This window comes from Topomyia yanbarensis, chromosome 3 (assembly GCF_030247195.1).
Source record: "Topomyia yanbarensis strain Yona2022 chromosome 3, ASM3024719v1, whole genome shotgun sequence".
NCBI classification, from domain to species: Eukaryota; Metazoa; Arthropoda; class Insecta; order Diptera; family Culicidae; genus Topomyia; species Topomyia yanbarensis.
Window position 1 is genome coordinate 392,155,762 of NC_080672.1, and position 15,217 is coordinate 392,170,978.

General features: G+C 42.2%; 2 protein-coding genes across 2 annotated transcripts; one reads left to right on the forward strand and one right to left on the reverse strand.

Annotated features, from left to right (window-relative positions):
• Nucleotides 1–2,386: 2,386 nt before the first annotated feature.
• On the reverse strand, nt 2,387–5,727 carry LOC131690393 (splicing factor 3B subunit 2). The gene is made up of 5 exons (XM_058976122.1): nt 5,586–5,727; nt 4,729–5,520; nt 3,771–4,594; nt 3,190–3,544; nt 2,387–3,134 (listed from the first exon to the last, which is right to left on the reverse strand). Exons 1-5 carry the CDS (start codon nt 5,601–5,603, stop codon nt 2,499–2,501), a joined length of 2,625 nt encoding a protein of 874 aa, XP_058832105.1. The 5' UTR covers nt 5,604–5,727; the 3' UTR covers nt 2,387–2,498.
• A 4,936-nt stretch (nt 5,728–10,663) lies between these two features.
• On the forward strand, nt 10,664–12,689 carry LOC131690324 (innexin inx4). Its single transcript, XM_058976018.1, has 3 exons — nt 10,664–11,092; nt 11,531–11,722; nt 11,784–12,689. Exons 1-3 carry the CDS (start codon nt 10,843–10,845, stop codon nt 12,497–12,499), a joined length of 1,158 nt encoding a protein of 385 aa, XP_058832001.1. The 5' UTR covers nt 10,664–10,842; the 3' UTR covers nt 12,500–12,689.
• Nucleotides 12,690–15,217: the final 2,528 nt, after the last annotated feature.

Genomic DNA, 15,217 nt, shown 5'->3' on the forward strand with positions numbered 1-15,217 from the left:
CCATAAATGTACGGCCAAGATCTCTGCACACTTCCTGCCACATCTTTGTCAGATGTTTTGCTCGATTCGTGCTAAAATCTATCAGATAGCAATTGCCAGGATCTTTGCACAGTTTATGTCCGAGTTATGCCAGGGTTTAGCTCGGTTCCTGTTTGCCAGAAAACGCGAGCGAATCCGAGTTCGCCCTAGCTCAACTAACCCGACAGCCCAGTTAAACTCATTCCGGAACCGGTTCGGATTTCTGAATGGGGTCATGGATTCCAAATCAAATGCAACAACCGATTCCAACTCAGAATCGGTTGTTGCATTTGATTTAGAATCCATACTGACTCCATTCAGGATTCCGAATGGTTTGACCGGGAGCCAAGTAAAGTTCAGCCGGAAATGAAGGAGGATACGGATACGCTCAGAAATCTGACAGGGCTGCCAAACCAAGACACAGAAATTTAGCAGAGCGGTCTCTGCCAGAAAATTTGTTTACTGGGAGTTCCCACCTGGTGTCAAGATCTTCGGCTTCTCCGATGATGTAACCTTGGAGGTCTACAGGGAGTCAATCCCCGAGGTAGAACCACAGAGAACAGCTTTCCCGAAATACCTGTGTAAACATTTAAATGAAAATACGTTGAAAATCACCATCGCATACAGGTTCGCATGCGTGAATCACCATTGTATCCAAGTTTGCACGCAAATCCCGTATAGCGATTACTGGGCGATCGAAGCGCCGACCAGTGGCAAGTTGCTATTTGCTGTTGTCATTTCAAAGCGACGGTTTTATTTCTTACACAAGATGAAAACTTTACTTGTATGTCAGTTCTCAGTGGCTCTAAGGTGTGCGCTAGTTGACGTAGGCTACTGGCAGGCGTTGCCGTGACTATCCTTAGGTACCGCGGCGAGAGCACTAGGGGTAACCTAAAGTTACCTTCGGAAACCTACTGATTTATGTGTCTCAGACTGATATCTACCTACCACACCCGCACGGTATCACACGATGCATCCTGCATGATAGCGAGCATGATGCCAATCGGGCTGGTCATCGGGAAAGACGAGGAGTGTTTTGAGCAGCGTGGCACTAGAGTATCAGGGTGGCTTCGGTCACCAGATGGCAGCGCGAGTGGGTAGGTGGACCCACTGGCAGATACCTAACATATCGAGCTGGGTAGGTAGACCTCATGGGGAAGTTCACTTCCATGCTAGACGTCTGCGGCCGGGACACAAGTCCTGATACCCTTATCCAGAGGATATGTCAAGAGGTGGAGAAGTGGAACGCAGTCTCGATTGCCTGCAGGTTGCAGAGAATCTGGCGCACCGAGCAGCAGACGACAAGCATTACTAACATGTGATTGGTTAGTTAGAGCGGAATGGGCTGAGCGCGGAGACGTAGGCGAATGGCACAGAGGGTGGCAACCGCGGTAGTCACACCGAAGCATGTCAGAAGAGTGAGTGAATAAACGTATGTATGGACTGCCCATGCCGAGATGGGAGGGTCGGAGCGTAGAATGTTGGTACCTATCGCTATTGATACCTCGTGGCGTGCCTGAGGAGTGTAGGGTGAGCGTCCAAGTCAGCCTCACACGGTGTGTAAAATGTGAGCACCCCAGTAAGCCTCACAAGGTATGTTAGAAGTGGGAACCTAGAAAAATGTCCCACATGGGATACCAGGGCGAGTGAAAGGGTGTACTAGAGTGGTATGACTGAGAGTCAATCAGGTGATAGGGTGAGCACATAAGTCAGCCTCACATGGTATGCTAGAGGTGAGCACACAAGTAAGCCTCACATGGAGTGTCAGAGCGAGCACCCAAGTAAGCCTCATACTGGATGTGTGCGTGCGTGAGCGAGAGTGAGTGAGTACATTAAGTACTGCCATCCCCCCAGAAGTCATGCCGGGATGTTCCTCGGGGAAAGATGGCAGAGCTCAATGGAGTTTAGTCGGTATTACCCGTTAGGTAGTTTAGTCCTGGTCGAGCCCGACACTTCAGTACACTTCCGTGTGGTAGCTTGGCAACTACTAAGCACGTATACTGGGTCTGCGTAAATGCATTCTCCATTGTAAAGAAAAAACTAGATATGACATCACACTCTGAGACAAACATGCGCAAAATTTTGTTCTCCTTCCGAAGACCAGTGTTTACTTGGCAAACAGTCACCACTACGTCCAATTTCACAAAATTTATTTTGCGGACAGGTCGAGATCCACTAAACCATTGGTTGCAGTCCTATCAGCCAGCTAAGAAAAAGAGTGGTCTCTCAAATTATGAAAATTTCCCAAAAGTCATAAAGGTTGTTACTGTAAAATGTTAAAATTCCTACCAAATTAACAATTGATGATATAGGCCATGATATAGGTATTCGAGCTTGTCGGTTTTTATCCTTAAATAATAATTTGGCCTTTCGTATAGCAGTTACGTGTTTTATTGTAGTTGATACCTTTATGTCCATGGTGTTACAGGTATGAAATATGCAATAATAGTAGATTTTTTCTTTTGAGAGCGACCAGCAGTCTAGAATTTGAACTCTTTGTATTTCTTCTGCTGTTTGCTGGTTGTATCGGTCTGCTGCCGTTTCCGCTTCGATTTTTGTCGCGCCACATGCTCCGCCAACATATCGGAAAGATCCTCCTTCTGCAGGTGGCTTTGCTGCTCTCGCATTTGCTGTTCGTATCGCTGAGCCATTGCATCGTTATCCATGTCCAATTCTGACGGATCCAGAGCTAATTCAACCATACCTTCACGATCAAGCGGCCCTGCACGACCTGCACGAGGTCCACCAACGGCTCCTGCGGCAGTTGCTCCAGCTAAATCGTACACATGAGTCGATCCCATCATCGAAGCCCCAATGCGTTCGTTACGCCGTTCGTGTAGAACTTGGTACAATACTGGCGTTTCGTTATCTTCCATTTCGCTTTCAATCTTCTTCTTGCGCAATTCGATCGTATCCGGAGTTTCCATTCCTGCCGGAACGCCACTGGTTAGACCAGACGGAGTGACCAGACCTTCTGCCGGTGTAATGAGACCACTTTCGTCCACTGGTGCCCCAAGATCTTCACCGTCCTCTTCTTCCTCTTCGGACGATTCCTCCGATTCAGATTCAAGTTCACCCCACTGGGTGCGATCAATTTCTTCCTCGCCAAGACCGTTCTGAAAGATTAATTTTGTTAGTGTGCAACAAACGATAATACGAGACACGACTTACATCATGTTCACTAGCGCTCATACCAAACACGTCACCGTACAGTGGTTTGCCGTTCTCGTCGACCGGTGGCTTGCCCCATCCACCGGCATGATAACCAAAGGAACAGCCCTCCGGGATTGGTGCATTCAATCCGGGAATTCTAAGATTCGGATAGCTGGGAGGAGGTCCGTAGCGCTGCTGTGCTATTAACCACGGTGGTGGAATTTTGTGACAAGCTGGTCCAATAGGCATTCCCAAAGCAACTCGCAGCTCCTCCGACAAATCGCCAGGTTTCTTCTCCTTTAACCGGGTTTCGAATTCTTTTCCTTCGTAATACAAATCTCCGTGAATTGTCATACGAGGTTTCGTTTGCCATCTGCCAAAAAATAAATTAATGCGTTAGTGTTAGTTTGATGCAAAATTATCGGTGAAAATACTATTCAAACAGACTGGACTTCAACCGTTTAAAGTACACTTTGTATACTTCAACATTTTGTATACATTAACTGGCGATAGTTGTGCATAGATATTTTTACTTATTGTGCATAATATGGGATAATTTTCTCGGACAAAAGAATATGCGATTCATTCGGTCTACTTACTTGAAAAATGCATCGTGTAGTTTCTGATAGTCAATATCAATCTTGCCCATTTTTGGCCTAGCACGCTCACGCATTTTAGCTTTCAGCGTTTTTGCTTCATCCTTCTCCTGCAATGAAGCTCTCATTTCCATGATACCGGTCTTTTTGATAAAGGCCGGTAGCTCGAAGGGAGGCTTTTCAATGCCTCTCTTTCCTTGTAAGTACTTTCTTTTGAAGCACCAATGCCGCGGAACTTGCACCGTATTACGGTGAGATTTCAATTGAATTAGAAGCTTTGGATCTCTTGCCGTTACGTCATGCATCTCAACCACATCCGGCCGTGCCACCAGTTGTTTCAACTCGGCTACACTCAATCTTGTTAGTTTCTTCATTTTTCGCTTCGAAACTCGTTCTTTTTCGTCCTGGTCTTCCATATCCATTGGGTCATCATCATCGTCATCGTCATCTTTCTCGTTAGGTTTTTTAGTCGCAGTGGTCTTTTCGGTTTCTGTCGTTTCTGTTTTTGCCACCTCCTTCGGCTTTGTTTCGAGTTTAAATATTTCGAACACCCGATAGAACTGACGATACATAGGAGCTAAATCTGCGATTGTGAGTTTCTCTGGAACATATTCAATCTCCACTTTTTCCAGTTCATCTTCGATCAGCGAGGTTTCTTTAACTTTGTCTTTCTTTTTCTCTCTTTCGGTCTTCTTTCCTTTTTCTTTCGTTTTTGATTTATCCTTTTCTCTAGCCTTCTCCTTGTCAGAATCATCTTTCACACTCTTTTCCTGTTCCTTCGATTTATCTTCTTCTTTCTTCGGATCTTCTGGCTCCTTGTCATTTTCCTATTAAGAATAACAAAAAATTTAAACTACATGTTTATAAAGCGGGTGTAGCGTAACGTTGCAACAAGTCTAACATCAACTACACCGTTGTGGTTCAATGTCCAAAATTAAAAATATCATGAAAACCATATTACCTTAGACTTATCCTGTTCATGTTCAATACCATTGGTTATGGTTTCCTTCGGCTGAATTTCTTTGTCTTTTTCACGTTGTTGCAAAACAATCGCCTGTTGTTCCCGCCTGGCTCTTCTATTGTCCTTCTTTCGTTGCTTCCGCCTACGGTTCCTATCCAATCTACCTTCCGCCTTGGAAATGACTGGCGGTGGCGGAGCCATACCATCGATATTGTCCTCGTCCGAATCGCCTTCCATGTCGAGATAGGAGCTCATAACTCCAGCCGGTGGAGGCGGTTGCATTGGAATTGTTGGTACCACAGCACCGGTTGTGGCCAGAACTTCTTCCGCGCCTAACTCTTTGGCGCGAATCGTTTTAAGTGCGAGTACATCCTCCAACACTTTAGGAAGAATCAATTCAGATGGTGTCTTGTCTTCCAGCTCCAGTTCGGAATTTCCCAAATTGATTGACATCAATGGAAGAACATTATTTGAATCTTCTGGCTTGTCGGGAACTCCCATTGTCGGCTGGCCAGGAGTATTAATCAGAGAACCGACGGGAGGATTACCTCCCGGAGGACCCAGCAGTGAGACCGCTTTAGCTCCGGGTGGCCCCATCATTGAGGGTAGTTGACCTCCCGGTGCACCCAACAATGATGGGGAACCACCAGGATTTCCCAATAGTGACGGAACACCAGGAGCCCCAAGTAATGAAGGTCGTTCTTGGCCAGGCGTCCAACCGGGGCCTGCCAGAAACATTCCAGGCGGTGGCGGTGGAGGTGGCAGCATAACTACCGGATTGGGGTTTGATTGCTGGTGAAAGAAATCAAAACATAACCTTTTGTTAGAAATAATTAAAAATAACTCAAAAATCATACCTCTGCATTATTTTCCATAGTCACTAAAAAATTTAGTCATTAATATGACAAAGTATGTTCAAAACACGATTTAGTTGAAATTAAATAATAATTATTGTACCAGAAAAAAATCGATTCGATACACTTCCAGGCTTCAGCTGAGTTGTCACGGTAGGAATGGGCGATATCAATGCGATTTCTTTTCAAAATCGATCTTTTTGTCTCGATTAATCGATTTTTTATCCGATCTTTCCCGGTTAAGCTCAGCCTCAGAAAATGAACCGGAATTCTGGCTGGCTCCAGTTCGTATTCCGGCTCCAGTGACCCAACCGATTCTAGTTAGAATCGGTTGTTGCACTGGAGCCGGAATACGAACTGGGACCAGCCAGAATTCCAGTTCATTCCCGCTGAACTTTACTGGGTTGTCACCTGTCGTCCCAGTAAAGTTCAGCCGGAAATGAGCCGGAATTCCTTCCAATGACGTGAATTTAAAACTCTGACAGAGAAAGGGATTTGTCTGGTTAGTAATGCGAAAAAAGTAAACAATCCCGAAGCAACCAGCGATGACGTCATTGAGTTTCAAAATTTAATGCTTTCAAAGGAGAAATTTAATGAAAGCAGTTCTCGACAAACATACGATTACGGCTTAAAAGCCAACTGTCAAAATTCTCTTTGAAAGGAAATTCCGGACAAACCGTTAATGGCTAAACGCAGTTCATACCAGTTAATGCAAGAGAAAACTTTTTTCTTTTGTTTACTATAAACATCTGTGATTGGCGGGTAACAGTTTGTTTGAAATTTCCTATCAAAGAAAATTTTGACAGTTGGCTTTTATGCCGTAATCATATGTTTGTCGAGAGTTTAAAAGTTAAAAATATCCCTTTTGACAGCTTTAAACTTGAACGCATAAATTGATACAAAAGCACTAGCACCAGCCTTCTGCTATGCAGCCATTTTGTCCTAGCCAACATCTCGCTTTGTTAATATCAAAACAACCCAATGCTATTGCACTGGCGACATGAGCCTAGAAGCGGCTAGGCCCATCATATGTTGACTACTGTCAAAGTCTGTATATCTCCATCAAGACGGATACAGGTGTGCACATTTTTTCTGTGTGTGAGTGCGGTTGCGGTTTCATCGATGAAGCTTAAAAAACAAGAGGATATGAAGAATAAAAGCATAAACAGTTAACGTAGCGGGCCCTTCTGTTGCCATAAGTTTCGTTTCGGTTCGGCAATAGTTAATTCAATCGGTTTTTCGAGGTAAAAAGTGTCCATAAGTGTTCTAATCGATAGATCCGAAGTGAAGCTCGACCTTTTCTCACTTTTCATCGTGCGCCAAAGAATCAGAATGCTCGTTCGGATGTTGATGTTTACTTCAAGGGCCCCGGCCGCCATGCTTAATATTTGCAAGAATATTACACATACTCAAAAGTGTCAAATGTTCCCACCTTTCTCTCCATCTTGTATCTCCATACACTGAAACGAAGACCATGGTATTAACCAGAGTGTATGTAAGGAGAGTGAAGACAACTGTCATGATTATCTGTCAGTAATATTCCAAACGAACAAATGACCTCTCAAAATACATGGATTTGTCTCGTTTGGAATGACACTGACAAAAAATCATTGTTCCAATTTTGACAGTGTCGTCACTCTCCTTATATGCACTCAGGTATTAACTACTAGATTAGGGGTTCAAATTAAAAAGGGTGTACCAGTGAATTTTGGTAGACCATATATCATGCTTGACTTGAATATGATTCCTATCATTTGTACCATGTCTTTCTGGTATAAAGACATGGTATTTCTTACTATTTTGTGGTTATATTTTTAGTACTTTTTACTATGCCTACATCAACATCCAATGGTCAGAATTACCATACACATGGTTGTATTAAAAATTGCTAGCTAATTAAAATCACTAGTGGTGCTTACCATTATATAGTAATTGGAATATAATGAGAATTTTATTTGAATAAATCAAAAATTGCTTTTTCTAGATTTCGATATTTATTTAATAGTTACTTACAACATCTGCTTGAAAAATGCAATGTTTGTTTTCTGGATGGGGGACTATTATAACCTAATTTCGCTCCTAGTTCTTGGTCACCGAAAAAAAATGTCATGAGGTAGATAATATAGATTCAGATTCAGAACCCTAATACCATGACCTGAAATCAAAATCAGTAAAATACAGCGTAATTAAGAAACAAATATTACCGATGAGAATTGTGTACTTCGCTGGTTCTAGATTCCATGCATAACCAGAGAATATTAATATTATTATTATATTAGAATGTTTATAGTACTTCCAAAGATAAACTGTTTTTGGATATAAATAACTAGTAAACCCCTTAATAATTACCAAAAATTTGTAAATTGATAGCGATCCAAAGCTCAAGCTCAAAAGCATATTAACATTAACTATTTTCGAAGTCTTTTCAACAATGTAATCCTGTTCAAATCGAATATGCAAAATAGTAAAACCTACCATAAACGTTTATTCAAACCACATTGTAGAGTCAAGCAGTTTGTGATAATTTTGAAATAAATTATGATAAATTTTACTATTTATTGAAAATGTTTTTTTCAACCATGACTCTGTAGTCAGCATTACCATGTCATTCTGTTTAGTGTAGCTTTTACTCGGTCAGCGTGGCAAGCAGAAAGTTAGCAAAAGTTGAGCAAAGCGAAATCTATGCCGGCAGAGTTTCTGCGAGCATTTTGCGCGATTTGTGCGAGAATTCTGGCAACGAATTCGCTCAAATGCAACGACCGTTTCAGACAGAAGCGGTTAAACCACAGAGAACAGACATATAAGCTAGAACGAACTTTCCCGAAAAACCTGTGTAAACATTTAAATGAAAATACGTTGAAAATCACCATCGTATACAGGTTCGCATGCGTGAATCATTATTGTATCCAAGTTTGCACACAAGTCCTGTATCGCGTTTGCTGGCCGATCGATGCGCCGACTAGTGGCAAGATGCTACTTGCTGTTGTCATTTCAAAGCGACAGTTTTATTTCTTACATAAGTTCAAAACTTGACTTGTATGTCAGTTCTCAGTGGTTAAACCAACCGATGCTGCTCACTTTTATCCAGAATCGAGCCAGAAATGTACGGCCAAGATCTCTGCACGCTTCCTGCCACATCTTTGTCAGAATCGAGCCAGAAATGTACGGCCAAGTCTCTGCACGCTTCCTGCCACATCTTTGTCAGTTGTTTTGCTCGATTCGTGCTAAATTCTACCAGGTAGGAATTGCCAGGATCTTTGCACAGTTTATGTCCGAGTTATGCCAGGGTTCAGCTCGGTTCCCGTCAAAATTTGCCAGAAAACGCGAGCGAAACCGAGTTCGCCCTAGCTCAACTAACCCGGCAGGATACGCGCAGAAATCTGACAGGGCTGCCAAACCAAGACTTACAGAAATCTAGCAGAGCGGTCTCTGCCAGAAAATTTGCTCACTGGGTAACAGGAGTGACACCCCCTGAAAAGCATTTAGCTGTTAGCGGGATACGCATCCAATTTCCCTGTGGTCACAGAGAACAGACGTCCATCTTCAGCATTCAACAGCGATGCCAGATGTGAAGACATGTCTTCATTTTGAAGACAATTGAAAGGCTGTGAAGACGGGTTTTTCATATACAAGACAAATTTGTTTCGGTTGTCTGACCGATTTTTGGCAGAATTCTGGCTCAAAATCTAAAACCGATTCAGAATCCTGGTCGGTGAAGACAAATGAAGACATTTTTTTATGAAATGTGAAGACATTTGAAAAATATACCTGGTATCCCTGGCATTCAACTTGGGTGAAAATCTCTAACGGTTTCGAAGGTAGTTGGTATATCTGCGGAGAGGTATAGTATTCCGGCTGCACCCAGTGATGTTCAGTTGGAAAATGAGACGAAATGCTGGCTCGTTCTAGCACTCTAACGGCCAATTTATTCACTGGATGAAAACCAGTTTTCGGGTTGCTGGTGACTAACCCACTGAGACGTCCAAAAATTTGTTTCAAAATCGTTCAACACGGGTCCAATGATGGACGTTTGTTGAACGGTTATTTGGACGTTGCCCAAATTGACCCAACGAACGCCCTTCATTGGACAATTTTGATACCAACTGTTCTTAGAGGGAATTAGCCGAAAACTGGTTTTCAACAAAAACCGGTTTTCATCCAAGTGAAGAAATTATCCACTGAGACGTCCAAAAAATTGTTTCAAAATCGTTCAACACGGGTCCAAATTTGTCCAACGAACGTCCTTCATTGGACGATTTTGAAACCAACCGTTCTTAGAGAGTAGCTGTAAGAACCAGCCCCCTGCTAGGCAGCCATTTTGTCCTAGCTAACATCTGCCTTTGTTAAAATCAAAACAACCCAATGCTATTGCACAGGCGACATCCCTGTCAAACCATTCGGAATTTGATTCGGAATCCTGAATGGAGTCAGTATGGATTCCAAATCAAATGCAACAACCGATTCTGAGTCGGAATCGGTTGTTGCATTTGATTTGGAATCCATAATGACTCCATTCAGAAATCCGAACCGGTTCCGGAATGAGTTTAACTGTCTTCTAAGAACGGTTGGTTTCAAAATCGTCCAATGAAGGACGTTCGTTGGACCAATTTGGACAACGTCCAAATAACCGTTCAACAAACGTACACCGTTGGAGCCGCGTTGAATGATTTTGAAACAATTTTTTACTTACGCTTCTCAGTGGGAGTTTGTATTCCGCCTCCTGTGACACAACCGCTTCTAATTAGAATTGGTTGTGTTACTGGAACCAGAATGTCAGCTGGGTCCCGGTCAAACCATTCGGAATCCTGAATGGAACCAGTATGGTTTTCAGCTCAAATGCAACAACCGATTCTGAAACCGATTGAGTCGGAATCGGTTGTTGCATTTGAGTTGAAAACCATACTGACTCCATCCAGAAATCCGAGCCGGTTCCAGAATGAGTTTAACTGGGGTTCTGCTGTGCAATGACACACTCGATTCTAATTAGAATCGGTTGGCTCACTGGACTCGGAACCATGCTAATTTTCCGGCTGAACTTTGCTGGGTAGATTTGACCGGGTTATTTCGAAATCTTCTTTCACTCCAAAAGCTTTCACATCGCATTGCACCCATCGTAGTCAGTTTCAATCGTTTCAATTCAACGGATTAAAAGCGGCGCAACAGATTAAATTTTCTCCATTTTGTTAGGCGTTAGTTTACAAAAAGTTCAGTTAGAAAAGTTATTTCCGAAATATAATACAAAGGAAATTTATCAGTTAAAATGATCGACCTCCTGAAACCGTTGTTGAATTTTCTTAAAACGAAAGAGGTCGACTCGACGAATCTGGTATGGCGTTTACACAGTCGTGTAACCGTTTATTTGCTTGTATTTTTTACGCTTTTGTTGTCCGCTCGCACCTACTTCGGTGAACCGATCGATTGCATCAGCACCGCACCTGAAAGTGTTAAGAAAAGTTTGAACACCTTCTGTTGGATTCTCGGTACCTTCATAAGCAATGACCCAAAATTCGGTAAGTATGATGTTTCTTAAAAGCCCGACCCAGACGATACATCAGCGACACGTCAGACGTCACGGTTCCACCAGGATAAGTTGAGGGCGTTTCTCGCTCACACGTCCCGTCCGTGCCGTTGCTGTTTTGTGTGAATTCCTACATAGAACGGTGACGCGACATGACGGAAGCTAATGCATCGTCTTAGCCAAATTTACACCTTTGGTCCCTAAGTGTTAATAGTGCTTTAAGCCCGATTCAGACGATACGTCAACGAAACAACATCACGTCACCGGTTAGGATAAGTTGAATACATTTTTCGTGTACCCCCATAGATTTAACTGCATGTAACTAATTTTGACGTTACGTGGACGTGTTGTACCGGTGGCGGAAGCCTGACGTATCGTGTAAATTACAATTCATTTATCTTATTCAACAACACCATTATTTTTATTCCAGTTCACGCCAGCTGGGATTTCATCGAGATAGGTGATAGAATGGGAAGCATTCCTAAAGAAGAACGAGTCTACATAAAGTATTACCAGTGGGTGTCAGTTCTCTTGGCAATCCAAGCATTCCTGTTTTCCTTACCAAAGCATTTGTGGCGAATCTATGAAAAATCGCGGATGCAAGATTTATGCGAAGGTTTAAGTATGTTATTGTTGGTTGTTCGATTGTAGGTAAATTTTACAGTGAAAATATCACATTTCAGCAACGATTTTGGTTCCGCCAGGTTGGAATCCAGTTCGGAAAGGCCTCACTTTGCAGTATCTAACGCAAGAACCAAATCGAAAACACTGCAACTATGCGCTAATCTTTTTCGGGTGTGAGCTTCTCAACTTCTTGATTGTTCTATTTAATATGTGGATGATGCGCTTTATTTTTGGAGGATTCTGGAACAGCTATCAACCTGCCGTACAAGCATTGTTTTCTCTGGATATGAATTCGTGGATGTCGCTTAATTCTTTGGTGTTTCCGAAGCTGGCTACATGTGAATTCATCACTGTTGGTCCCAGCGGAACTAAACAGAATTTCGACGCGCTCTGTCTTCTTCCTCAGAACGTTGTGAACGAGAAAATTTTTGCCTTCCTTTGGCTATGGTTTATCTGTCTGGCCATTATTTCCGGAGTTCAAGTTTGCTATAGACTGATCCAGATATGCTGTCAAAGTGTTCGCTTACAGCTCATCTACTGTCAGCTGGCACCGTTTAGCTATCATCGCGTGAAGCGTGTTGTTCGAGAGGCCAACATTGGTCACTGGTTTCTGCTGTACCAGATGGCGCGAAATATAAATCGGAACGTAATGAAAGAGATCATTACTGATTTGGCAAAGATTGGACAGGAACGGACTCAGTCAATACAAAATTTGGGACAACAACAAATCGTGGAAGACGAAGAAGAAATTGAAGATGACGAGGTGACCGTTTGACGTTGGACTTCCACTGCCGTTAATGATTGATTCATTGTTTGCTTTCGTTGGATTACTGAATTGTAGGTGAAGGATTTTTTTTATTATTGGTTTTGTTTATGCGCTAAGCGAATGTAAACATACGGGCTTTATTTGTAGAGAAAATTATTCATGTAAGTAGAGAAATATATGCAATATATGTTAAAGTCAATTGAATATCTTATACTTAAAGGGTTTGGTAACACGTACTGAAAGATGATGATTGTACCCCATTTTGCATAGAGGCGTTTGGAATAACGTCAATTGGCATAATTATTTTTGCTTTAATTACAAACTACACAAGGGTAAAGCGTCGCTCCAATTCTATATATTTTTACCTCATCTTCCATGTGGGTGAATGGAGAACAGTGAGTCTCGTTATGTAAGGTATGCAAACAAGGCTCGATGGAATTGTCCAAGTCAGTCTTGGATATTACATGCATTTGGAGCAACATCAGATATTGTTTCAAGCTGCTGCAGTTTTCGAGCCGCCATCCGCGTTACGGTTTGGTAAGGCCAAGCTCGTGTCTAGGGGGGGGGGTCAATTGAGGTCTGACATATTCTTGATGATCGCATCATTAGCGTTTCTGTATGACGTAGACTGCAAGGCGGTGGTAGGATGATTTTCAATAGAATTAGACTGATTAGATGACACGACATTACATGCTCTCAACTTGTGCCAAATAATAGGTATGTATGAATGTAAGTTCGTATGTATGAATCTATGCCTGTATTTATGGGTGTGTATAGGAGCAAAGTATCTCTGACCAACATGGAAGGATAGCCTATGACCCGCTAAAACGCTCATGGGAAGCCGGGTATGCGGTCATAGGTGTGAACATAAAGCACTGCACATACTGACAAGTGCAACGGTGAGACGGTAGGTGTACAGTTTATGCACATAGGTTGCAGAAATAGTTTGTTGAGACAACCCGATTGCACACTGATGATTGTATAACATTCCCCTGAAAACCATTCCCCAGAAGAAAAAATGTCGAAGCTTTTTCCCCAGAAACACATTCCAGACAGTACTAATTCCAAGAAAACATTCCCAGAAAGTACCAAAGCCCAGAAAACTTTCACCCAGAAAGAACCAGAACACAGAAAACTGGTTCCGCAGAGAGTACCAAAACCCAGAAAATTATTTTGCCGAAGAATGTTTTTCTTCTAGTGTCTCAATAAACAATTCGTTTCATTTAGATCATGTGTACTTAAATACCTGATATAAGTTCGCTATTCACAGTATTTTTTAATATTTAGGGGAACTCGGGGCTATTCGGACCTACTCAAGCAAATCGCCCTTTTAGGTGGATAGATGTGAGAAAAAAAGGTCCTAATTGTTAGTTTGAAACCTCAGCTACATTTTGATGCCATAAAAGGTTCATTTTCACCACTCAATCACAGAGAACAGACGTCCATCTTCAGCATTCAACTTGTGTAAAAATCTAACGGTTTCGAAGGTAGTTGGGATATCCAAACCAAGTGCGCTACTGTCGTCATGTTTTTGCCTTTCTCAATAGAAAGGTATTGCAATTGCTCTGAAAACCGACTTTTTAACGGAGGCCCGGAGGGCCTCGTGACATATACCATTCTATTCAGTTCGTCGAGTTCGGCAAATGTCTGTGTGTGTATGTATGTGTGTATGTATGTATGTGTGTGTATGTGACCAAAAATGTCACTCATTTTTCTCAGAGATGGCTGAACCGATTTTAACAAACTTAGTCTCTAATGAAAGGTGCAACGTTCCCATAGGCTGCTATTGAATTTCTAATGGATCCGACTTCCGGTTCCGGAATTACAGGGTGATGAGTACGAACACGCAGAAAATGTCGATTTTAATAAATTCTGCAATGAATGTATAAAGGTGAAATTTTTTCCAAAATATGACCACAACTGCTTCGATTTGTAGTATTAGGTCATTAACATCCATTCAAAGTCTATTTGGTCACATTGGCCACCATCATCGGTTCCGGAAGCCCCGGCGGAAGTATCTAAATTCAGAATAACATTTACATCGGTTTCTCGGAGATGGCTAGACCGATTCGACTAAACTTGGCCGCAAATGAAAGGTATTGCGTCCCCGTAAATGGCTATTTAATTTCATCCCGATCCGACTTCCGTTTCCGGAGTTACAGGTTGTGGCGTGCGATCACATAGCAAATTGTGATTCAAACCGATACTCCGATGAAAGCAAAAAAGGTAAAAATTTCGCTAAAATGTCTCTCAAACAACTTAAATTTTCTGTTCTAGGTCACCGACGGCCAACCAAACTTTCGTTGACTACATTGACCACCATAGACGGTTCCGGAAGTGCCCGGGAAAAGCGGCCATCTTTCAAAATTTACGAACTCACATCAGTTTCCCGAAAATGGTTGGGCCGATTTTCACAAACTTAGTCCCAAATGATAGCTATAATATCCCCATAGATGTCAATAAAATTTCGTACGGATCGCTTATATGGGTCCGGAAATATAGACTAAATCGTCCGGTCACATATGAAATTCCCATATAGGCCGGAACTCAATTTTTTTTTTTCAATGGGGGGACCTCATGAAATTTCAGAAATCGAATTCGTATTTTTGATGCCAAACATCTTTAAAATGCATGAAACGTCGAGATTTTATGTTATCTCGAAAAAAAAAATTTTTATATAAAAATCGACTTTTTGGGACTTTGCCGATTTTGCACCTTTTTTCAGTT

What these genes read in the sequence shown, in the direction of transcription:
- LOC131690393 (XM_058976122.1), bottom strand. An exon ending in ATGAACAGGATAAGTCTAAG is followed by an intron (nt 4,595 to 4,728) that starts GTAATATGGTTT and finishes TATTCTTAATAG; the next exon opens with GAAAATGACAAGGAGCCAGA. An exon ending in CTACACGATGCATTTTTCAA is followed by an intron (nt 3,545 to 3,770) that starts GTAAGTAGACCG and finishes ATTTTTTGGCAG; the next exon opens with ATGGCAAACGAAACCTCGTA.
- LOC131690324 (XM_058976018.1), top strand. Translation starts at nt 10,843, where the DNA reads ATGATCGACCTCCTGAAACCGTTGTTGAATTTTCTTAAAACGAAAGAG. An exon ending in AAGCAATGACCCAAAATTCG is followed by an intron (nt 11,093 to 11,530) that starts GTAAGTATGATG and finishes TTTTTATTCCAG; the next exon opens with TTCACGCCAGCTGGGATTTC. An exon ending in AGATTTATGCGAAGGTTTAA is followed by an intron (nt 11,723 to 11,783) that starts GTATGTTATTGT and finishes ATCACATTTCAG; the next exon opens with CAACGATTTTGGTTCCGCCA.